This window comes from Coturnix japonica, chromosome 4 (assembly GCF_001577835.2).
Source record: "Coturnix japonica isolate 7356 chromosome 4, Coturnix japonica 2.1, whole genome shotgun sequence".
In the NCBI taxonomy this organism is placed as follows: domain Eukaryota; kingdom Metazoa; phylum Chordata; class Aves; order Galliformes; family Phasianidae; genus Coturnix; species Coturnix japonica.
Genome location: NC_029519.1, coordinates 35,547,300 through 35,572,888, shown reverse-complemented (window position 1 = coordinate 35,572,888; position 25,589 = coordinate 35,547,300). Strand labels below are relative to the sequence as shown.

General features: G+C 38.2%; 1 protein-coding gene across 1 annotated transcript in view; it reads left to right on the top strand.

Annotated features, from left to right (window-relative positions):
- TENM3 (teneurin transmembrane protein 3) overlaps positions 1 to 25,589 on the top strand; it is a 968,340-nt gene that overhangs the window by 857,502 nt on the left and 85,249 nt on the right. The window contains 2 exon segments of the mRNA XM_032444361.1: positions 17,301 to 17,423; positions 24,564 to 24,778. Of these exon segments, the coding sequence (XP_032300252.1) occupies positions 17,301 to 17,423; positions 24,564 to 24,778 (338 nt within the window).

Genomic DNA, 25,589 nt, shown 5'->3' with positions numbered 1-25,589 from the left:
AGTTTGCTAGACTTCATGTCTGCCTTTGCAGAACTGCTCCGTCAGTCAGTTAGCCCTGCCAGAGGAGAGGAACTACACTGAGTCTGGTCTGTCTTGCACTTCTTCCATCACTGTGACAGGAAAGACTCCTATGTTTACAAAGTCTACAAAGAGAAGGTGAGAGCAGCAGATAGCAACATGGGGAGGGACTAGAGCAAGTGCTACACTGTAAGGCCACTTAATACAGTCGCTGGGATCACAAGGAGTTGAAAAACATTATATCAGTCTAAAGTAAGGAAAGTATCACTTCCAGCCTTCCCACATACTCTTGATTTTCAAGCCTTGGTGGTCTCTCTCAACTGTTTTTGAAGCACAGAGAATGTTGAAGCTTACTATTCCTGTCCATGAGACCTGCTCATCTTTAGAGAAAATAAAAATGAGTTGTGGAAAGTGCTGACCTTTTGGTTAACGGGTTTATCTGATATTTAATTATGGAGAAACAATTATTTAATCAACAGGAGCATGCATGAGGTGCTGAACCAAAACAGAGTGCAGCACATATGGAAGAGTAGACTTAAACAAGCAGCTCTACTTTAGAGTAAAGGATATGAAGAAAAACTCCCTGAAACAGCATGCTAAAAAGAAAAAGAAAGAATATAAACTGCTTATCTTAGGGATTGAGATTACATTGGAATTTCTTTAAGCAACTCATTTGGTTAACTGCTGTACGTAATAAGATTTGCAACCAAGAAAATAGCAATTTTATTTCCAACATGAACATTTTCCAAAAACTTTGAAAAATACTATTTTATTTTTCACTTTTTGGAAGACTAGGAGGAAAAGTATTAAATTTAAGCCATGAAAGAATAAGAAATATGATGTTGCCTTTGTTTGATCTCTTTTTATATACACATGAAGAGTTTTACCCAACTTTGTACGAGCAGTCTGTGTGAGTGCCAGAAATAGAGTCCAGCTTTACAGTGTGCAAGACAAAACAGAACATTGTCTTTTTTCTCCCCAAGACTTACTGCCTCATTTGGCATCCATCATTTGCAGTGAATGCATGAAGTGACAGTTTGGTAGGGCAACACCTAGGCAAAAAATGGACATCAAATCAAAGTTTTGCATATAACCACCATCCTACCAGTTACATATTTGAGTATCTACTCTATTTACTTTTGGTGTTGTTAATGTGAGGAGCTGATTGTTCTTTGATTTTTCTTGTAACTGAAGAATCAACTGTTTTGTTTTAAATATATGCATCAGTCAGAAGGAGTTGTTTTCAGTGTGGTGTTGCATAACACAGACTGACTAGCTACAGTAATGGCTGGTACAGTAGTAATCATTTCTTTTGTAGCAGAGATTCATACTGCATCAAATTAATGAGAATTTGGGGATATCAAATGCCCTTTTTCTGGCACAAAAATTGTTTTGGCACCTGATTCTTCATTGCCAGTGACATTGTCAGAGTTCATATAAGAAGCTGATCCAAGGGCTCTTTTCACTTGTGTGGCATCAAACAGGCAAATGGTTTTCCTCAGTCAGTGCTGGAATTAGGACTACTCAACTGGGCTTGAGAGTTGTGCCCTGATAGATCACGTGTCCATCATGAGTGTTCTTCTACATCTACTAAATAGTTTTTTATTAACATAAAATAGTCTTTAAATACATTATGAGACCTGATCTGTTTCGTCCTTCTCTTCTGTCCTGACTTCTCAAGAACAATCTGTCACAATTTGAAGTCTGTTTGCATTTTATGAGTGGTTTTAGCCTCTGTGTAGCTCAGAACTAATCATTGTTCTAGCTTTAGCTCTGCAGCCGGTGGTTAGGAGAAGAATTTACACCAGCCTGTTGCTCCACATGATAAAGTAAATAATTATCAGTAGTAAAATAAAGAAATCTCTTGGGGGAAGGTGTGTGTGGGGGGCGGATTTTATTAAATTAAAAAGACCATAGGAATGTTTTCATCTCTACTGCTTCTTGTGAGCAGTTCAGTGAATCCTTTTCAGACAGGAAAGCTAACAAGAAAGCTAACTTTTGAACTTAAGTGAAATGTCTGGGAAAATACATATTGTAGTTTGTATTTCATTCTTTGAGAGTCATTAGGAATGTCAATTTCTTCTGTGACTCAGGGTTGACCACATAGATGTAATCCAAACTGGAAATGTAATATGAACATAGAAGAGATACCAGACTTGAAAGCCATGTTAGATAATCACAGATAATACATATCTTCCATGTTTATATAAAGATGGATCCATTGTGTTTATTCTTCTGCTATTATATTGTGCATTCAGTTTTTTTACCCAATCTGAACATTATTACTGATACAATATCTGAAGATATTTTAAGTAAATTGCAAATTTATTTGCTAATGAATTCTAATAATTAATGTGCATGGACAATTATCTTCAGGGTATGCGAGGAATTTCTTGAAAATAAGAACAGAGCAACTGAAGAGGCTTTTGTGGGTATGGGAGATGGATGGACAGGAAAGAAAGTTACCAAGGTTTGTTGTTAGAGGACCCTGTCACAGAAGGATGTAGGGTGTGAAAATTAGATGTAATGGCTGATTAACTTTCTTGCAGGTGGGTTTAAAGTGATCTTGAAAAGTTAGAAAATTTTTGGCTTTTGCACACTGAAGTTAACTAACTTTCCATCTTTCCAGTGTTGTTTTGGAGTTTGTCTGTGGCCCTGTTCACACTATTGAGGATGTAGTGTGACAGCTACTGGCTTTCACATCTACTCACAGATTGCAGAGGACCAGAGAGATAACTTCCCAGTGGGGCTCAGTGACAGATGCCCTAGTAGGGCAGAACCACCCGTCACAAGAGTAATGGACTTAGGAGTGGGTTTTTCTTACTAAAGAAGGACTAAATATACCTGTAATCAAAAGGAACCTATTTTGCCTTATCAGCAAAGAACAATATAATACTTCTTTTTGATTGCAGTGACAAGTTAACAATATTCTGCTGTTCATAAAGCTCAATTACTGCCAGGATAGAAGAAAACAACTTAATTAATAATGCCATTTAAATGGAATTTTTATTATAGTACTTGGCGTAGGTATTGTAATTAACAGGCATGAGGGAGAATATAGTTTAGTTGCCATTAATCACCTTTACTTTCATTATGTATTCACAAACTTTCTTTTTCTCTTTGACCCGCATTTGAATTTGAATGCTGTAGTGCTATTGTCTCTGGAATCTCTGTCAAGATTTCCAAGATTTTTTCTGCTGTGTTTTCAGCAGAGTGCCTGCATTCTCTTCCCACTCTGCCTCCCTGGGTTTCGCATGGACCTTGGTTATGACTAATGTTTAACTGAGGTGTGTGGGTTGGAAATATGTTCTCTGTCTGCAGCTGTGTGGCAGATCTTCACATTTTGCCAGGTTTATGCTCTCACTGCATTTCTCATTCTGTCAAATTAGATGTGCTGAAGTAGACTAATACCTGTAAATATCACAGATTCAAAAAAAAATGTATCTGGGTCATGGCAACTCCCACTGTCAGTACAAGTTGTGAGACAAAAGGATTGAGTTGAGAGGTAGTCGCGTATACGGGTGGATGTCTGCGGGACATAAGCCAGCAGTATACCCTCACAGCCCAGAAAGCCAACTATACCCTGGGCTGCATCAACAGAGGTGTGGCCAGCAGGTCAGGGAGGTTATTCTGCCCCTCTGTTCTGTGCAGAGACCTCACCTGGAATACTGCATCTGGATGGGAAGTCCTCAGAGCAGGAAAGACATAGACCTGTTGGAGTGCATCCATAGGAGAGCCACCGAAATGATCCCAGGAATGAAAAGTCTCCCCTATGAGGACAGGCTGAGAGAGTGAGCTGGTGTTTCTTCATACTGGAGAACAGAAAGCTCTGGGGAGATTTGAGAGCAGCTTTCCCAGTATGTAAAGGAGTTCTGCAAGAAGGATGGGGAAGTCTTTCCCCTTTAGCAGGATCTACTATGGTAGGACAAGAGGAAACGGGTTCAAATTGAAAGAGGGGAGATATCAGTTGGACATAAGAAGTATTTTACACTGAGGATGAAAGGGCACTGGCACAGTTTGCGCAGAAAGGCAGTGCCCCGTCCATGGAGACACTCAAGGTCAGGCCGGAGGGGCTCTCAGCAGCCTGATCAAGATGTGCATGTCTGATCATTGCAGGGATCCTTAAAGATCCCTTCCAACTAAAACAAAACTAATTCTGTGATTCTGAATGTGTGAAATATTTTTCATTTCCTCTTGGTCTGTTCTCATCATTTGAAGAATGCTCTGAGATTTTACAGTTTACCAAATCAGTGCATCACAAAGTATCAAAACATCCACCCAATTATACACGACAAGGGTGTTCTCTTAGTGCTTGCTGATTGTACCAAGCACTTTGGAGAACCAGGTAAATTTTGCATGTTCTTATGCAATGTATGCAAACGTGTGCAGCTGTGAAAGCAACCACTGTCTGCAGTACTCTGGAAGGTACATAACTCAATTCTTAGTCACAGTTAGCATCTCATCATAACAATCCTTCAGGCTTTTATGGGAATGCTTTGGGTGTCCCTAGGGCTACTGGAGGCAGTGGCAGTGTTCTTGTATCAGCCTTCTCTTCATAAGCTGGAGATATGCATTATCAGTTCCAGCTTGGTGGGAGTTTGAAGTGTCTGCCTCTCAAAGTAGGAAACCATAGTTTAGGTACATATCACTGTCTTGTTCCTGTCCGGAATGGACATTTCTAGGTCTCTCTCAGCTCCAGATACTGCAGACAGCAGTTGCCCTGATGACAGTACTGTGGAGAACTGAAAGGGTCGGCCTCTCTGCAGTGTGTGGTTGTGCTATGTGGTGGTCAACCTGTTGTACTATATATTACTGCTGGACCTAGCTTCTGGGAGGACAGAACAGTAAATATCTCATAGAAATATAAGGCAGTACTAAAGAGTGCATAGCCTCTGCTGTTAGAACTGCAGTGTGGGGTTTTGTACCCATACAGCTGGTGAACGTACAATTTAGCAAGTAGAACCCATCTTTTAATATTTCTGAGGGATTTTAATAACCAGGATGGATGGGATTCAGTAACAGTGAGAGTCCTTGAAGTCTGAAGTACCAGTCTCCTAGTTCTGTTTCAGTACTTCATAACCTTCAAAAACTGAACTGTAAGAGCCAGATAAATGGTATTTGTAGACCATACCTTAGAAATAAGATGGCAGACAACTCATTTCTGATGTATTCTTTGTATGCAGCAGTATTAAAGCACAACTTCAACACCATTCTTAAGCTTAATCATGAAGCTTATTATTAGTGCTTGTAATTCCGTGGGTTTATGCATTGCATTCAGCTATATCCAGCATGGGAAAGTTTTTTGCCTGTGGCTTCTAGGTATATGCATGAGGTTTGCTTCTCTCAACCTGCTTCTCGAGCAGACGTTGCTCATGAGCTTCTCCATAGTGTGGAAATATTTATGATTTCCTGTTTATACTGCTTTCTTTCTTTCAAAACTGAGAGACAGGGAATACCTAGTCAGAAAATCAGTATCTTATATTTCATCACCTTGTTGGGCTGACTGGACTAAAAAATATTTCCAACATCTTTCACTGACATTGCACCACAGCTAAGCACGTTGAAATACGAGCACATTGAATGTACATTTTTTTGCTTCTAGCAAGAATACTGTTATAGATAATGCCTTTAGCTGATGTTTTTTAAGCAAAGATCTTGTTACTGACTTTTATACTAAGTACAAAACATCATAGTTACTATTTCAGGAGTGCAGAGTATAAACATTTGATTGGTGTTGCAGATGTTGCGTGCTATTATTGTTACTGGCACTGAAAGTAAAACATTCATTGAGAAAGATAATCCTCACACATAAGGATGTAGCAACCTGTAATTTGCAGTTGGGAGGTTGAAAGAGACTTGACAAGATTTTGCAGGATTAAAAAAGCTAATCCATCAAGGAGCATACCCACCTCCAGTCCCCAAAGGGTTATGTTCTAGTTACGATTTACCACAAGGTTTTGGTCAATAGTGCTGTCACCCTTCCACTTTTGCCCAGTGGAGCAGACTGAAACTCAGTATTCCTGGCAACGTAACATGTGTAGTGATGAAATATAGACAACATGATGTTGTTGTCCACAGGTCCTACATTGTGTCATTATGCTGTCATGCTGCGGAATACAGTTCCTTTTTAAACTATGAATGGTGTTTCCAGGAATACTGAAATGTCTTTCAAGCATGTGCTTCCCTCTGTGTTCCTTCTGTAATATTCTGGAAGACCCACAAATTTGTAGCAGTTATTCAGCCTAATGACAAATACTTGAGAAATGTAGTTAAATTATGCTAGTTACTCTTTTGGAATAATAAAAAGCTTAGATTAATCCGGAGGCATAGTTCCTGCTTTATCAGTGGAGGTAAATACATGCTACATTTAGGAGTATTAAGCATATGTAATACTTCGAATTTATTTTGTGAAATAGAGGTGAAATTACTCAGATGATGTAAATTGTTTGTTGATGTAAGATTTACAGACCTCTTTTCTTTGTTGCTAGTTCCCATTAGTTTCTGATTTGTATTTATGAAGGAAGAAGCTGGCCCTTACAGATGTGCTGTCCACGCACAGACGTTATCTGAATTACAGTATATGTTGAAGCAATAATTTAGTGTCAAAATTGCTTATTTTCTGTAAACTGTATCTTTAAGTTGCAGTCCTTTCTTGCATCTTGTGAAGAAATCCACTTTGTCTGGTTTTAAATGGTTTTTTAAAAATCATTCTGCTAAAACACCTGACTTAGATGAGAATTTTGTGAATCTCTCTGTGCACTTTGAAAGAAAGGAGTCAAGTATGTGAGTCCAAATTTGTTGTGAGCAGTTTGTTTGGTTAATTTGTCTGTGACTCAGGTGGCAAGTACAGATGGGCTTTGGTGCAGGTGTACTTCCCCCATTGCAGCGATTAATTAAGCATGCAAGTTATGGGTCCTCCAAAGTAAATGTGAGCTATTAAATACAAGATCCTATGTTTTCACATACATGCTGCTTCAGGAGACTTCATCCACAAAACCAGAGAGAAGGTTGTCTCTTTGGAATTGTAACCTATAACAGCATTCGTGATTTTCTAATCTAGGAATAGGAGATATGGTACCACTGCTGAGATTATGCATTTGAAACATTCTGCTACCCTCAATGGTAAAGCCAACCAACCAAATAAGGAGTGGTTTTGCCTAAATGTAGTGAAAAAGGATCACACAAAATCATCTCTTCTAATACCTCTAATAGAGCAGTACAGGAGGGTTTTAGGTAGTGAGAGTGGCTAACAGCTGTTGGGAGAGTCAGGCGGCTCCACAGGGCTCTAAGAAACAGCTATATTTACAATGTATTTAGATGAAAAAAAACCCTTACAATTTATCACTATTTTGATACAGAAAAAGTGGTACTAGTACTTAAATAATACTTAATTAAAACCTGTAAAACAGCCAGCTGTGTATTGTTAGCACCTTTGTGTTAAACACTAATCTACTTGAGTTTCACACAAGGTGTAACACAGTAATTTGCTCCAGTAAATTTGTCTTCGCTTCTTAAAGCTTCAGACTCATCTGTTGTTCTTCTCTTTCATCTTCAAAATGCCAAGTTCCAGAGCGGTTTCTGTTGAAGCGCTTTTTGTTAGAGTTGGGTCTGCATTTGACTCCAAAACTTCTCACAGTGCCAAGAGAGAGTTCTTTTTCAGTTTATTTGCCAGGTTTTCAGTCCCCAACAGGCTTCTATTCTGTCTCTTTCCTTTCAGTAATCTCGGTTAGAAGTAATGCTATGTTGGTATACACAAGTTTGAATGGGAGAAATTCAGTCCTTTCTTGTTATTTCAATTCACCTGGAGCCAAAACTAAAAGTTTCAAATAAATCCTTATCGCTGAGCCGATATCTTTTCAAACAGCAACAAGACTAATCAATTCTCTCCATCAGTTTTATAAGTGAGTGCTGTGCTGCTTTAGAGCTAAGACTGCCTATTCTTAAGATCACATGTAAGATTTTATAGTTCAGTGTCATAGCTGATTTAGTGGGTGTTGAGGGGAGAGTGTTTAGTCTGGAACTGTAATCCTACCTTGTTTTTTCTACGGTTTAATAGCTATTAAAGAAAAGGCTCATGAGGCACAAACCACTGAACTTACAGTTAGCAGTAGGGTTGTCTTTATATCATGAGTTTCTTCCATAACTCATTTATGATAAATTAATTTCTTGATTTCTTTTTATTGGTAGTATTTTTCACGTGCCTAGAGTGCATCTTTGCTCCCAGGATTAGTTTCACGAATACCACATCTCACTTTAATGAGACCTTTGGAGGAATTACTGTCAAGGTTGTGTTACTGCAATCCATATAAAATGTATTGATGACAATAAAATCAAGGATTCTCTATCTAGTAGCTACTTTCTCCACTGCCCTTATTTTATTTCTGGCCCAAGCTCGGCCAAGCGTCATGATTACTGGTACTATAGTGAGGAGCTGTATCCATAGGAGGAGCTGAACTAAAGAAGAGAGTGATAGATTTCTATGGGGGGGGGGGAGGTTGAAATCTCTAAACTGACTTAAACCTTGGAACTTTTTGCACAAGATCATTAGCATGTGCAGATGGATAGCTAATGCCTTGCAAGGTCTTGAAGTGAGATGGAATTGTGAAAAAGGCCTCTTTGATGATGAACTCAGCATGTTCTTTCTGCTTTTTAATATGAAAATAAGTGGAAATTGCATGGTTGCAAATTGATCTGCATGTAGTGCTTGGCTTATGCGTCAACACAATTGTAGAGTTCACGTAGGTGAATGGTTATTATCTGGCATTGATCTAAGTCACTGTGAAGAAATCTTGCAAAGAGTTCACAGGTTATTTTGTTTTGGCCCCGGTCACCTGCCTTTGATCTCCCAAGTGGACAGCTGTGGTTGTGATACCATGAAGCCTAGCAAACAGCAAAGAATGAGAAAACCTATATGTTGACTTGCACGTTCAATCAACTTGCATATGATCTCAGCAGGAAATTCAAAACAAAAGCTAATTTATGGAAAAATATGTAGTTCTAATCACAGTTTAGCTCTGTGGGGTTCCAAATAACACACTACAGTCTCTACATGCAGATGCTTTCATCTAGCATTCCACATTTGGTAACATTCCAAAAGTTCTTATCAAACCTTATTATCATCTTTTATTAAATCTTACTACATTTCTCCTTATTGCGTGTTTGCTGTAGTATTCTGTCATTCTTAATATGGAATAAAATAGCTTTGATCTTTTTTAGACAGTCATGAGATGGAAATATGCAACATGAGTGTTTAACTATATACTATAAAATCCCAGCTCGATGTGTCCTTTGAACATCACAGTAATTGACTCCTGTTTCTTTTTCCTTTGGTTCTTAAATCTTTTCATCAGACTGCACTTCTTTATGCCATCAATGTTCAAATAGGTTATTTGTGATTGTATAGTGCCATTTCATTATTATTATATCCCTCAAGAAATTTGGTGGGAGGTTTTTGTTTTTGCAATAAGGTTTTTACACTATAAGAATGCTTGGGCCCATTCACTGATGCACTTGCCTAAGTGAGATGTTTCCAATGGCTGTTGAGACGTTACATTGGCATTGCTTTTCTTTACGCTGCTGTTTTATGAGGGCTGCCATCTAAGGATATTGCCCTGAGCAAAACTTCTGTTGTGCAGACCTAGGCCTCAGCTGGAAAGTGAGTTTAAAGAAGGATAAGGCAGGAGTTACAAGACTGAAGGAAGAGAGTAAAGAAATGCCTGAAGGAATACAGAGAATTAATTATCATGCCATCTTAACCCAGTCTTGGAAAGCATAAATCAGGGAATTTTTTTCCACAACACTTGACAAGGAAGTCATTGATTATGACTTTATTAGATAGAAACCCCAAATTTATAGAATGTTTTTCACACCCTTCTGTGAACTCAGAGAGACAAAACAACCCTGTCTCTAAGCAGTCAGCAATGTAGTATGCAGGTCCCATAATTTCTGCACCTGTAATAACTTTCACCATCTTGTTAACTGTGAACTGTATTATTTGGGGGGGAAAGAAAAGGAAAAAAAAAAAAAAAAAAAGTGAGTTCAGGAAAGGCACAGGTTATTACCAATGGCTAAATGGGTTATGGTGAGGGCTAGTGCATATCAGAGAATGCTGGGTGATTATAATGAATGGCAAGTGCAAAACAAGCTGTAAAAAATAGATATTATTTAAGTAAATGGTTACTGAATAATGATCTCTATTGTAAGAAATCTGGATTCTCCCTTAAGCTTTGAATGTGCCTCACATAATGCTGTTGACAGAATTAGACCACTGTTATGTAAAAGTCACTGGCTTGACAACTAGAACGAGACATCTAGACATACAAGTTTACAGAAGAATAAATGCTCCATTTCTTGGTAAATGTACTAAAAATAGTTATACCAAGCCCACAACACATCTTTCTTAACAGCTCATATGCAGCTGTACTTTTAAACAGTACATAATCATCTTTGATTAGTGGTTGAAGAAAGTTTTTCTGTTGCGAACACCTGACACACAGAATCTTAGAATTGCTCAGGTTGGAAAAGACCTTAAAGATCATCAAGTCCAACCACAACCTAACCATGCTACCCTAACTCTAATAACCCACCACTAAATCATGTCCCTGGGCACCACATCCAAACAGCTTTTAAACGCGTTCAGGGATGGTGACTCAACCACCTCCCTGGGGAAGCCCATTCCAGTGCTTAACAGCCCTTTCTGTAAAGAAGTGTTTCCCAGTATCCTACCTAAACCTCCCCTGGCACAACTTGAGGCCATTTCCCCTCATCCTGTCAGCTGTCACCAGTGAGGAGGGACCAACCCTGCTCTCGCTGTAAGAGGGCAATAACGTCTCCCCTCAGCCTCATCTTCCTCACACTAAACAGTCCCAGTTCCTCCAGTGCACCTGTTGGCTCGCCTTTTTAAGAAGCTTATAAGTATACACTCTAGTTTAAAATCAGAAAAAATAGGCTTTTTGTTGATTTAGCGAAGACAGAAATAAATAAAGAACTTATAACTTGTCATTCACTTATTTAAAATTTTAATTAACTGTTTTTAATTGACTGTTTGATCTGCAGCAATACCCAACACATCCTATTATCTTAGAAAAGAGCAAATGAATGCAAATCACTGGCAGTTGATTTGCACATCTTCTGGTCCACTCCAGGTCCTTCAGAACAAAATAGCTTTGGATTCTAATTATAGCTGCAAGAAAAATATACAGGAGATAATTTTAAAAACCACTTCAATGTTCAAATATTTCATTTGAAAATGTATTGCCAACAGGGAGATGAACTAGAAGACAATCCTTCAATAAGATTGAGCAATAATTGCAATTTACTTAGTTTAAATTATAATCTTTTTGCATTGCTTTAAATATAAATTATATTCACTTTTCCTTATGTGCAAGTGTGCATATATATTATTCTATTAATTCTAGGGATGCAATTTTGTAAACCGTAGTTTGAAAGCACCAGCACACAAAAATGTGTAGAAGAAGCAGTCCTGGAAGATAAGTTAAATGTCTTAGCAAGAAGCTCATCTTCAAGTACACCTTCATGAATAATACCTCGTTTATGACTCGATTACCATACCTCTGAAATGCATGGGAGAAAGGAAGGAGGGTTACCAACATTGTTTGGTTCCTCTTGCTAACTTTTCCCTACTGTGTTGAATATTTTATATTTATAGAGCATACTCCATGGAGTGTATCTCTGAAGATGTTAGGGAGGTGTTTGCTCCTTTGAAATAGCCTGTATTTATTTATTTATTTTTTATTATTTCTGTTGTTCAGTTTTATTTTTTTAATCTTCTTTTTAAGGAGAGATGGGAGAATATTGGAAGTTGTTTTCCCAGTTCAGCCCACTTTATTTCCCAGTTCTGATTCCTTCTATTTAAAAGAACCCTCCTGTCTTTGAAATTTCTCCTACTCCCCTAAAATGTACTGTCACCTTCAAAGTTCTTTCTCTGGAGAACAGATTGACCAAATTTGGCATGTCATGTGTTGGATTACTGGCACCTTAGATACATACCCAGTTACTGTCATGCTACTTCTGTGTTGGAAGCCTGTTTATATGCATACAGTTTTGCTTATTCATCCTTATCACCTGCATATTTAATGCTTTCACTTGCACAGTGCATGTGGTGTTTGGTATGCCCTTTGTTTTTCGTGTGTGCTGGTCAACCACAGTACTTTAAAGAAAATAAGGTTGATGCTGATGGCTGTTGAAAGACACCATTGAACTTAGATAATTTTCTCTGATTTTACTACATATTGCTATTTGTTTCTGGAAGGAAAAAATATGCTTGTTTTCTGATACCAATCATCAACCCCAAAAAGTATGTGTACTCACATCCATGTCCAGATTTTTCCTGTTGAGAGCTCACCAGCAAAAAGTGACAGCTGCTGGATGCTGGAGAATAACATCTGTCTGATTCCTTTACCAACTGCTTGTCTGTTGTCTTCTTTGAGTGATTTTCTGTTACAATTCTCTTCTGTACCTCTCGTAACCTTGGCTGAAGAGGCCTTTGAGCCAGCGAGCAAGGCAGTCAAGGGAACCTCTACCTAAGGAGTGCTCAGCAGGTAGTTATCCGTTCTCACCATTCTTGTTTTGTCACATAGTTAGGTAAATTATCCACCTTTCTTACTATTAAGAGAACCTGTTTCTTTTTTACTTACTGAAGAAAGTCTTGAAGAGGTTTTTGAAGTGATAATACAGTGTGTTTCCTCAAGAACAGGTTGCTTGTAAAGAGAATGCATCAAGTACAGAAGTGCTTGCTTGAGAAATGAGCATACCAGAGAAACAGGCTGACAGCCTTTAAAGAATGAAAGGGCTTGATAGAAGCAACTTCTTTTTCCTGAAGCAGTCTTTTGTAAAATGTTTTATAAAAGTGTGAACAAGTCGGGTTTTTTTTCCATGTATTTGTTGTGAAATGTATACCTAGTTGCTTATTTAATAATTAAGTGGAAATGAAGACTTTGTAGGCTGTTTTCAAATCAGAGAACTAGACCTTGATTACAGAGAGTGAAAGGTAAGATCAGCCAGGCTTGAAAAAGTAGTTTAAGATGGTTTGTAAGGCCTTAGAAACCCTTTAGAAACACTGCATGGTGACAGATGGTAGGATTACTTGATAACCTGTAACGAACACCAGCATTTTTCTTGATGCTGCTGTAGGCATAAGTGCACTTCTGTAATCTGAGCTCTGAATCTTTTGAATATCCCTGTCCTTTTGGTATGTAGGCCCTGTGCTGCTTTGGAGAAATATAAAGTGAGGAAGAAAAGCTGAATTGATAGTTTGATTATTGCTCCCGCCTTTGAGAATTCAGACATATCTGACAGCAGCACCCAGACACTGACTCTGTGTTTATGCAAAGAGCAGTGCTGATCCCAGAGGAGTTTCTCGTGATGCCTCTTCTTCCTATCCTGTTGAAGAGAATGAAGTCCACATTGTTTACCACTGTACTCTAAAAGCTATCCATGAAGCTGGTAAACCTGACTGGTAGCAATACAAATTCTACCTTAAACAAGTCTGTCAGTACCAAGGTTAAATGCTTTCTCAACTCCTGTTTTGTAGCTAGAGATTACTTTCCAGAATAGAGATGTGTACTGAAATGGCAGAATAGGTAGAGGGTATCATAACCTGTTTCTGTGCTTAAAAAGTCATTCTTTCCAGTTTTCAACAATCTTTCCAGTTTTGATTAACAAATGCCTCCTTTTTCTTATGGAATTGTGGGTGCATTTGCAATTGCGACATTCCATATTTTTCACCCTTTCCCTGAGGGTTCATCCTTTCCTACAGCTGTGGGTTATTTGGGTTGAATTGTTATGTTCTGTGACCACAGCCATCACAAGCTGTTTGTGTCCTTGGTAGAGACAGCTGGTATTCTCTGACAAGTCCTTGTTGCCATAGAAGATGTGCCAGTATTGAAAGTTGTTCCAGTGTTAGTACCCTTCCTGATTTGGTAGCCTAATTACATGCTCAGAACTGGTTACTCTGGGAGAGATCCATTGTCTTCATTATCATCATCTAAAACCAAATAAATGCCAAACTGAACAGGAATAAACTAGAACTGACAGCCAATTCAAAATCAATAAACTGCTTTACATTGGATTTGCAATTAAAATAACAGCTGGCAAATGGAAAATACATTCATCCATTAATTTTGCTTCCTGTATCAAATTCCTTATAAAGAAAAAGTGGACTTGCCATTTCTATGAACCTAATTGAAAAAGTTTTCCGAAGTAGAGGAAAAAAACATCCCTGCATGTATCAGCTGGTTCTTCTTTTTTTTTTTTTTTAATGTTGCTTGTTGAACTTGGCTCTAGTTCAATGTTAAAGCTGAGAGAAAAAGTGTTTTTGTGAGATACAACTGTTAGCATCTCTAGCAGACAGCTATAGTGCAGTGCACATCGGCACAAGCACAAAGAGAAGGTAATTGTCACTTACCTTGTAGTAACTATGTTTTTTTGAGATGTAATCAATACAGATCCCACAGTCCTTGCTTTTGAAGACTTCAAATTCCAGCTGTTTAGGATTATGAGGGAATGGCTAGAAGGTCATGTCAGGTCTTCCCCTTTTTGACCTCTCAGTGGAGAATGAAGAAGCACAGAGCACACACATAGTACCAGCTGACAGAGCTGATAGTGAAGTTCTAAGCTCACGTGATTGCTAAGGATGCACATCTAGAGAAACCTGTTTCAAAATAAATGTGCCTTTTTTTTTTTTTCCCCCATGAAATAACAGGAAGCAAAGTGTGCTATGTTTGAATCATGAACTATTTAACTACTTTTAGTTTTTCATTGATGTCAGTGAACTAATATAACAGATAGTGGAATTTGACTCTAGGGATTTTGATGAAATATATTAAACAGATCAAATCATCGGATGATTAACAAACAAGAACTTCAGCTGAGGTATGGATGAAATAATTATGGCCAATTCTAGGAATGTGCCAAGAATGGTGGTGGTCAGATTTATGTTTTAACAAGAGGTGGGAGGGAAAAAAAGAAATAAGGTTTTAGGGTCACGGAAGATCCTACATTATCAGGCTTTGACAGGCAATTTAAAGTCTGGGAAAGAAGAGTAATAGTAGAGTCAGAGACTTGGAACAAAGAGAATATGTCATGTCTACTAGGGATTTGAGTCTTTGAAGCATTCAGTAATAGGTCTTTGGGTACAATCTGTTGTTTTGTTTTGTGGTAGTGAGGGGGAGAGCTTAAGGCAAACACCTGGCAAGGACGGCCTTAATTCTGCAGTGTTTGCTGTCTCTGTAACTAAACTTCCACTGTGTTCTGTTTGTTTTAAGAGTTGCCATGGTTAATACAGAGATACTGCAAGATTAGCGATGAAACTAAGTGGGATGAGGAATTGCTTATCATTAGCATAGAAGGAATGAATAACATCGACTATAGCAGTGATCTATTTCAGGGGCGGAAGAAGCAGAAGAAACAAGATGTAGTGAATCATCTTCCTTGTATGATACACTGATAGTCAAAATACATTAGCAGAGAAAAATCCTCCAGTGTATTTTCACTCCCTAGTAGTACTGAAAGATGACTCCACCTTTGGAGATTGCTGCTGTTGTTGAATAAGCAAACTCAAATTATGCTGAAAGCAAACTGGAGTAATAATAAGAAAATTAATTTCTGGTGGTATCAGAGTCATTGGAATAAAAGGAAACAGACCATCAGATAGCAAAAATGTTATGTGTATCTTTATCATTAAGGTAATATTTTTTTTTCCCTAATTTTTTTTTTTTTTTTTTTTTTTTGCTATAGTGGTTTAGCTGTGGATTTCAGAATCACAGTATGGATGAGACTGGCAGAACCTCTGGGTCAGTCTCTTCCAACCTCTGCTCAGGCAGAGTCACCTGGGGCTGCTTGCTCAGGCCCCTTTGGGAGCTCTCTCAGGAGGAGACCCTGCAGCCTCTGGGCAGCCTGTGCCTGTGCTCCATCACCCGCACAGAAGCAGTGCCTGATGTTCAGAGGGAGCCTCCTATGCTGCACTTTGTGCCCATTGCGTCTGGTCCTGGCACTGGGTGCCACTCTGAAGAGCCTGGTTCTATTCTCACTGCATCCTCCCTTCTGGTATTTATGGGCATTGATGAGATCCCCCTGGAACTCTACTTTTCTGGGCTGAGCAGGCCCAGCAATCTACACCTGCCCTCATAGTAAATGTGCCCTAGTCTCTTCATTGTCTTTCTGGTCCTATGTTGGATTTTTCTACTCTGACCATATCTCTCTTGTGTGAGCGGCCTGAAACTGAGTGCAGCACTCAAGGTGCAGCCTTGGCAGCACTGAATGCAGTGGAAAGATCTCTTCCTTTAACTTGCTAGCAACACTTTGCCTCATGCAGCCAAGTACACCATTAGTCTTCCTTTTGGCAAGGGCACATTGCTGGCTTGCGTTCAACCTGGTGACCACCAGGACTCTCATGTCCTGTTACAAAGTTGTCTTCCAACTAAGCAGACCCCAGTATGTACTGGTGGCTGTTGTTGTTCCTCCCCAGGGCTTGTTCATTAATCCCTGGTGATTCAAGGTTCCTTGGTAGTTCCCCTAACACAGTGGAAGGTTGGCTTTTATAATTATCATAGCTAAACATGTTAACTTGATAACATCTTCTGATGAACTTGACTGCAGGGAATTAAGCATTTCATAAACTACCTTACATGTTTTCATTACCACAGCAACTAAGTACCCAGCGCCTCCAGCTCCGATGATGATCTTGGCCTTGTTCTGTACTCTAGCATGCAGGATGAGCACAAAGTTTAAGGTTACACAGAGTGTTGTTGACAGAGTGGAAAGTGTGTTAATGTTTTAGGTTAGCCCTATAATGGCCACATAACCTTCCTTCCTCTCCTCTTGTGTTGTTTTCCCTTTTTGACTAGCCAGAACAGATCCATACTCTTTAGAAATCATTTGAGTAGGTCACTTAGAAGCTCACTTAAAAGATTTGTCTCTTTACAATGATCAAAAATGGAAAAAAGAAAAGAAAAAAAAGGAGATAAGGACATCATTAGTGCCTACCCTTTTGAACATTGATTTGGGACCAGTAAAAGACTCAAAATGAGAATGGTGAGCTTTTTGTCAACTGCATTCACTGAAAGCACTGTATCATTAAAGGACAGTGGTAGTAATTGCTTAGTGCCATTGCTAAGTTGAACTATTATTCTGTGAATGCTTGTTCCTGTAATTTAATTTTTTTTAACGTATGACTTTTCCGCTGCAGAGCGTGGAAAGCCATTATTTGTGCAATTTGCCTTTGTGGTTAAGAGCATCAAATAAACTGTATCCTTTACCACCAGCAATGCATCTGTTTGGCCTCAACTGGCAGCTGCAGCAAACTGAAAATGATACTTTTGAGAATGGAAAAGTGAATTCTGATACTGTGCCAACACATCCTGTAACAGTACCTGCTGGAGAAAACGGTAAGTGAAACGCACCGATTTCTTTCCTTCTCTGAAAGCATTTTCTTTGTTCATGTTTTGTTTACATTAGCAGTTTTTAACATTTTTCTTCCAAAACTTTGTTTATTTAAAGTTTGAAGCCTTTGAAAATAATGGTAATTCTCAGTAGACATGCACACATTAAGCAGGGGTCGTATTTCAACTGAGAACACCCAAACTAACATTTGAAGTGAGTGATGAATCCTTGGTGGTAATAATTAGGAAATCTGGTTGCCGATCAAAATTTGTCACAGAAAACATCCCATCTCAGCTGCAAAAGTAAAACAGCCTACAACAACCTAATGATTGTTTTGCGGTACTCATGGGAGAAGAGACAGTGCTGCAGCTGGCAGGGACCATCCTTCCTCTGGGGACCTAGGCTGCAGAAATGACCACAGCAAAGCCGTGGTTCCCATTGTGACAGGACACACTGTTTCATGTGGGGGACCTGGTGCCATCTTTGTGAATCTCAGAGAACTCTGAATTGTTTTCAGATTAAAACCTGTGTCTGTGTCAGGGTAACATAATCATTTTCTGAAGGGTTAGCACCACAAGAGGCTTTGCGGGGGAATTTTCATATTTTCAAAGCTTATCTGTTGTTTTTGTGTAGAAGGTTGGGAGCTTCCTATTGCATGATGAGCTTGCTGTTAAATACTAATTGTTCTTTTCTTTCTGTAGCCGATGAGGATTTTTTCTTTTTTTTTAGTATCTCTCTGAAATATAGTAGGTCACTTTTAATATGTTTATGTGTTTTCTCAAAATGTCTAACATATAATACCAACCCTGTATCGTTCAGCCAATATATAAAAAAAAAAAAAAAAAAACTTTACTAAATTTGTTGTGGGAGCTTTTAAAATACAAACCACATAAAAGGATTATTTTTTTTTTATCGACCTTTTTCCATGTTGCCCTTTAAGATTCTCAAAACATTTAAGAGCCTATGCGCTTTTGGCTAACAGAGGCTTTAAAATCAATAGTTTTTGAATGGAAAACTTGATTTAAATGGTTGATGAATGCGGTATTTGCTTCATTACAGAAAAATCCATTTTCCCTTTCACAAGGTAGAACTGACCTCCTTACCACTGAGGAGGAGGAAGCATCTGCCAGCATTTGACATCTTGAAAATATTTCAAGTTATCACAGCTTTAACTTATAGAAATAATACTGCTTGGATCATTCTTTCTGTCATCTTTTTAAGCACATGAAACTTATCTAGTGGGACTTTTTCGTTTCCTTTACCCTACTGCCTTCTTCTCATACTTGGATATTCATTATTTCTTTTTGTGTTCTTACTTGTTTTGAATGAATAGCAAAAAGGTGCAGTACGATTAATGAATATTGATGCTGAAGTGGCAGCTCATCATTCTCTCGTCTTTAGCTCTGAGAAGCCAATGCATTTTTCTTTTGTAAAATAACCTGTTAAATGTTTTTTAAAGATAAACTGTTTCCCCCCCCTCTCCCCCCCCCCCCCCTTTTTTTTAACAAATTAAAGCATTATACTTTGCCTCAGAAATAGAAGAAAATAACAAATATATCAAATACATTTTTTTTCCTTCCTTGGGTCCTTAAATACTGTCCTAGAATGGGGTTAATTTCATCTGCTGCTAAAATGCTGTCCTCTGCAGAATATAATAAGTGGTCATTTATCAACATACATCAATACTAAGCAACAGATGAACCAGAGAATACACATTTTAAACCACAAAAGGAAAGTTAAGTAGAAGGTGTGGTGATGACTAGATAAGAAATTTAAATACGGAGCCCTCAAACTATCATAGTAGTTACTGAAATTTGTAAGGAAAAATTGACAAGGCCTTGATTTTGATACCTCAGCAGCTGTACAGCTTTGAGAACTTCCCAACTCCTTGTCTTACCCCCCATCCCCCAGTTATAACAAACACTCCAATTCAGAGGGGGGGGGAAATTTTCTTTGTTTTGGGGACCATTCGTTTTTTATGAGTTTCATCTCAATTTGGAATAGTCCAAAAAGGGCTAGTTTTGGTCAGAAAATTGTAGTCCTCAGATGAATGGCTTGGATCCTAGAGAGTTATTTGCTATTCAAAAGTACAGATACTTTGTGTGATGAATTAGTAAAGCTTAAACTTTAAAATGCATTCTTCTGACCTCTGGTTCAACTGTGGTTTGCCTAGAAATAGCTAGTCATAAACTGACTGTAAAAGCTTGTGAAATCATCCTTGGATGCAAATAATTTGTTAAATGAAGCTTGAACCTCTGAACAAGCCTTCTCTTATTTGTTTGTTGCATTTGTAGATTGATTTTTAGGTGGTGGGGTTTTTGTGGTTTTTCTTGTTTATTTTCCTTTTCCTATGCTTTCCTCTGTTCAAGTAGTATGTGATTCAGGGCTGCATAAGATATCATAAGAGTACGTATTTTCTATAACTAAGATGAATTTTATAGGGCACCTCAGGTTCTCTAAAGTACTTTTTTAGCCATGCTTAATTGCATCCCAGTACTTACTTGAGGTACCTCCTTTACCTGGTTTTATAACCAGGCAGCAGAAAAGAAAGGTTAAGAAACACAGAAACGAAAATTTGTTTAAACACTGTATTCTATCACATGCTAACATCTCATTTGTCACTGGCTTTCTTTATTTTTTCTACATCCTATAAACTCCATGTGCAGCTTAGAAATACCTTATAATATATACTTAACTGTTAACTGTTGGCTTTTTTTTGTTGGTGCTTTTGCTATGTTTTAAATGCAAGCTCTGGCTTAATTCAGTGTAGTTTTGTGATTATACTCAGTGAAATATGTTATACTTGTTGCAACCAATAGATATTGAGGGTTCTTTTTATTTATAGTACGGAATGTACCATCATTTGTTGAATTAGGTTTTGCAGGTTATATAGCAGTGTTTTGCAGAAAAAAATGCCCTCTGTCTACAAGGTTATTGAGTGGAGTAGGTGTATATGCTATTGATTGTAAATCCAGCCTCGCAACCTGATATTTTAATTAATGCTGCCTATGAAGGATAGAAAATGGTATTATGTGTGGCACTGTAAAGCAATTATTGTTCATCTTTTTCATGTTTTGATTATGTGCTCATTTTTATTCTCTGGTATCGATGCTCAGTTCTTTACAGAATATCTTGCACCAATCTATAGTGTTTGCAAACAAGGAGGGAAAGTTTGGCTTCATGTAATTCTTGTGATATTAGTGAACTACTTTTCTTGTGCATAAATGAAATTTTGCTTATTGCTTCAAATATTTGTTTAGATGAAGATTTTGTCCAGTCTAGCCTCACACATTAAGAACAGAATTTTCAGATAATACATGTAACAAATATTTTATCTATTAATTAACCGTTATAAATTGGATCATCTATATCATGGATATTTAATATAATGATGCATACATCACAAGTATGTAGTACAGCAAATTATTTTGTAAATTAATTGCTAGTAGATTTAGTAATATAATAGCTAATTTTGATGTAAATATTATTTACCTATAAATACTTAGGGTATTTGTTATATTGTCTTTTGGAAAGGTGTTGTGAAAGAAGTTTTGGAGGTAGAAAAGAAGTGTAGTGAAGGTATTCAAGAGGAAAGCTACTTTAAAAATGGATTTCATGTTTGGGGTCTTATGTCATTATGAAATCGTGTGAATGAATGTGGCATTTCGTATTTGGATTTAAAGCTTTGGATTTAAAGGTCTGTGTAAGAACTTTTGCTGCTTTAGAACGTGAAAAGGAAATGTTGAAACTACTGACATTTTCTTGTGCCTGTTTCCCAGAAGGTAAAAGGACTGCTTCATGCCCTGTTCTTAGGAGACAGAAAGCTAGTGATGATTTTGAGAGGCAGTCTGATGTTAAATGGGTATGCAGAAACAGGGTGAAAGTACCTTGGTTTTGGTGAGGAAAATGGGGCGGATAAGTTCATTACCTTCCAAGGAAAATTGCTGAAGCCCAGTGATAGGCATTTCTAACATATTGAACAAGGCACACCTATTCAAGTTATCTAGTTCATCTTTTCGGTAGCAAGAGGTAGTTGTTTTTCATTTCCAGTATACAAACAGCGGAAGTCACAGATCAATACCGCAAACAAGTGTTTATTGTTTAGTGATTACCAGGCATCTATGTGAATTTATACAACAAAATGTGCATCAATTTGTAGAAGCTGGTAAGAAACATTTAAATAAATTGCAGTAATACATAGGTTGCTCTGAAAGTAAGGCCCTGTATCTATTTCCATGGAAACTACAGCAGATACAAAGAGCACAATAACACTACTTGATAGAGCAATTTTTCAACTACAAAACACTATTTTTCAATATGGTCACTACCATTAGCTATGCATTTTCATGAGCAATGAAGAAGAGCTTACTTACATGCTGTGCATGTAAGAATCTGCACCAGCTGGGGCAACCACTGTTTCAAAACTGCTGTGATGGAGTCATTGCTAGGAAAATGTTGCCCATGCAGTCATTCTGTCATCAACCCAAACAGATGGAAGGGGAAGACTATTTGATAGTGCAAATTCTCAACTACAAAACACTATTTTTCAACATAATCACCACCGGTCACTCTGCTGACCCACTGTTGCTATCACTGCTGCTAAAACATACCCCCTTACCGCCTCACTCTGCTCACATCTGCTGTTTGGTCTCCCTAAGCTCTTGGAAAGCATCAGTAAACGCTGATGAGTTCAAGTTTTTCCTCATGGAGGAATTTAGTGACGTACCTTTCCTCCATCTACTTTCATCTCAAACACCTTTTCATCAGACTGCCCCTCTGCTGCCATCTGCCACACAGCAACAACATGTAATAGGATATTGGTGGGAAAGGTGCATCCTCTGCTGCCCTCCCACCAACATCCGCCTCTGACGTCATTAGACAGCGTACTAAAATAGCAGACATTACTTTCAGAGCAGCCCTCATAAATACAGACCTATCTTCTAGAATAAGGTATAAATATTGCAAAAAGTTAACTTCAAAGTTAGAAAAGCATCAGACTCATCCTGAAAAAAAAATGTTTCTTCCAAGATCAGATATTTCACTGTCTCTTGAAAGCAGAATGCTGATCAATATGATGCTCCTGTAAGTGAGACGTTTTCAGCTACTACGAGGGTATTGCTATTGCAGTACAGCTCTGGTGGTGATATGAGCCCCCACTCCAGGCCTCTAAGTAGTGCTTCTGTGTCTGCTTAATTCAAAAGCAGCCTGTGTTCATCTTGGATGCACAGAAAATGGAGAAGATCAATCTGTGACCTCACCTGGCATTTCAGATTTTAATCTAGTTGGGGTTTTTTTTCCAGCCTAAATGTTTGCAAAAAGGTTGTGTCAGTTTGTTTCCTCAAATGATGAATAATGTAGAATTTGGACATAAAAGACCGGGCAGCAACAGAGTGTTGTCAGTTCTTTACAGCACTTGTACGCAAACAAGCCAGCACCATTTGATTGTGCTTATCACATCCAGATGCATTTATCTCAATCTTTATAACAGACTAGCTGCTGAAAAAAAAATGAATTGGTAAAAAAAAAACAGTAAGCTGTAAGGTTGTAACTACAATTCCATTTTTCTTTATACTGCTTTCACACAAGATTCAGCTTGATGAGCCACCTACTTAATTACTTAGTCTGGAGCCAATATGTGTTGATAGGCAAGTTCTTAGGCAAAGCTTTGTCTAGGTTTGATAGCACTGATTCTGTTGGGTTGTAGTAGCCTTTGACCCTGGCTCCATCTTACAGGAGCGACTATGCAGCATAGAGATGGTGATGGCATGGAGATGGTGTGTGGACACAGCCCTGGGCCCTTGGCCTCACACAGGCTTCATGCATACCTTACTAAACCATCCCAAATTTTAGAGCTGGTGGTGGTAGTTTGTCCAAGCCCTTTTTAGTGTATCTGCCTTAGTAGTACTGTTTCCTTTAAATCTGGCAGGTGGGAAGGTGCTCTCCCAACTAAGCCATAATCTTTGCCAGATTTCTATGTCTGTGATAAGCCAAGTTGCCCCAGACCTGTGCTATCCATAGCATGCAGCCTAGCGCCCTGCAGTTATCAACTTGGGTTGTGCAGTTCTGCCCCATCCGTTCATTTCACAGTGCATCACTATGGGATCACAGAGTTTGGCAGATTGGATGATACCATTCTGTACCAGAGATGGAAGGTAGATGCTCTGATATTCCTTGCCTTCCCTTGCCCACTTGAAAAAAAAGTTGGCTGGAGATACGTAAAGTTTATAACTTTTCTTTATAAACCACAACACATAGGCTAGTTTTTCAGTGTCAGCATGTAAAATTGTGAGCCCTTTGCATGTTAAAATCTTTTGTGCTTCTTCAGGGCATTTCCAAATCAACATCACTGGGCTCCTAGGGCTGTCTGATAGTTGCATTAATGCTTTTTAAGGGAAGATCATTAATGCCCTTCAGAACTTTGTTCTTATTCCTCATAATTAAACCTTCAGATAAAAGCATTTTTGTAATACAGAACACAGTGGAAATAGCAGACTGAGGTGTTATTACACATTTGATTCAGGATACCGCCGGGTTGAGAAGGTGATAACAAGCTTGGGGCTGGAGCCCAAGGGTGCTATGGGGATCAAAGGTGTAAGGATGTAGGCACAATGCAATGTAAAACATTGCCTTTCTCTTTTGGGAGAAAAAATGAGGCAACATGGTGAACTAGATCTGTTAGAACTGTATACAAATTCTAATGTTTTATGTAGAAAAGACTGTTTCTGTTAGCTGTCTTGACTAGTTATGTTTATATGTTGTTATTAAAATCTCTCTACCTCGTTTCCCTTTTCCTTATGCTTTTTTTTTTTTTTTTTAGAATAAGTCTTTATGCTGGAAAATGTTTTTAAATTCTTCAGTTAAAATATATATGTATGTATGTATATGTATGTATGTATTTACTATAGTTCCCAAAGCTGTAAGGCTTGTGTTCAGGGAAGTTACAGTGCTTTTAGTTGGTAGATATTTGTGTTGGTTTTGCTTTGTTAGTTCTGAATCAGTGAATTCCCCGGGACCTTCTATTCAGAAAGATTGTCAGGGAGCATTTTATCTGAGTTGATTCTAAATATTTGACAGTTCATATGAAGGGTGACTGAGAACAAGAAAAGAATACTAATTTTTTCTTTCTTATTATTCTAACCTGTCAGGAAAATTAGGGGGATTTGCACAAGAAAACAACACTATAGATTCTGGAGAACTCGATATAGGCCGAAGAGCAATACAAGAAGTTCCCCCTGGGATTTTCTGGAGATCACAACTCTTCATTGATCAGCCACAATTTCTAAAATTCAATATATCCCTTCAGAAAGATGCATTGATTGGAGTATATGGCCGAAAAGGTTTACCACCTTCGCATACTCAGGTGAGAGCTGCTTGTATTAAAAGTAGGAGAGGTTCTTGAAAACTTCAGGTTTGGATATTTTTTATCTTTTTCATTTTGCTGATTTGGGGTTTTTGCATATTGATCTCATGTGATGTACAAAACATTATGCTGTAAGTGATGGAATCTGAAATGTGCCATCAGGGAGAAGGGGAGATTCTTATTTATGAGCTGTCAGAATGCTGTGAGCAGTGATGATGCTTTAGATATGGGGTTGTTTCATGCAGAATTTATATGTACTTTTAAAGATATGTTGACCTATGTTTGAAAACCTCAGTAAACTAATACTGCTTGTTATGGCCATATGTATGGTCATGTGAGCCTAGCAGTGGCCACATTCGTCTAATTTGCAAGCAAGAAGAAAAGAGTATTTTAAAGAAGCTTCAGTTTAATCTGCAAGAAAATGCTATAGTATTTACGGCTTGCTGTCTCACTAGATAAAATCTATGCGATATGTGTCTATGATGATACAGTGGATTGGGGTTGTAAAAGTGTCAGTTTTCACTAGGCATCTGAAGTGTCTTAAAACTTTGTTCTCGCATGCCCCAGAAGGATTTGTCTGCTCGCTCCTCAGGTTTGTGAGGAGACTTTTTACTGCACATTATTATGCTCTTGCCCAGTAACAAAGAAACACCTTTTATCCAGGGTTACAGAAGAATTGAAGCCTAAAAGAATGAATAGTCTTCTGGATTGGCAGGAGAAAGGGAGATGCATTGTCTGAAATGGCATTTTAGAATCAATTGTATTCAGATTTTATTTTTAAGATTTAAGACCCTCCAAATTCAGATTTCTT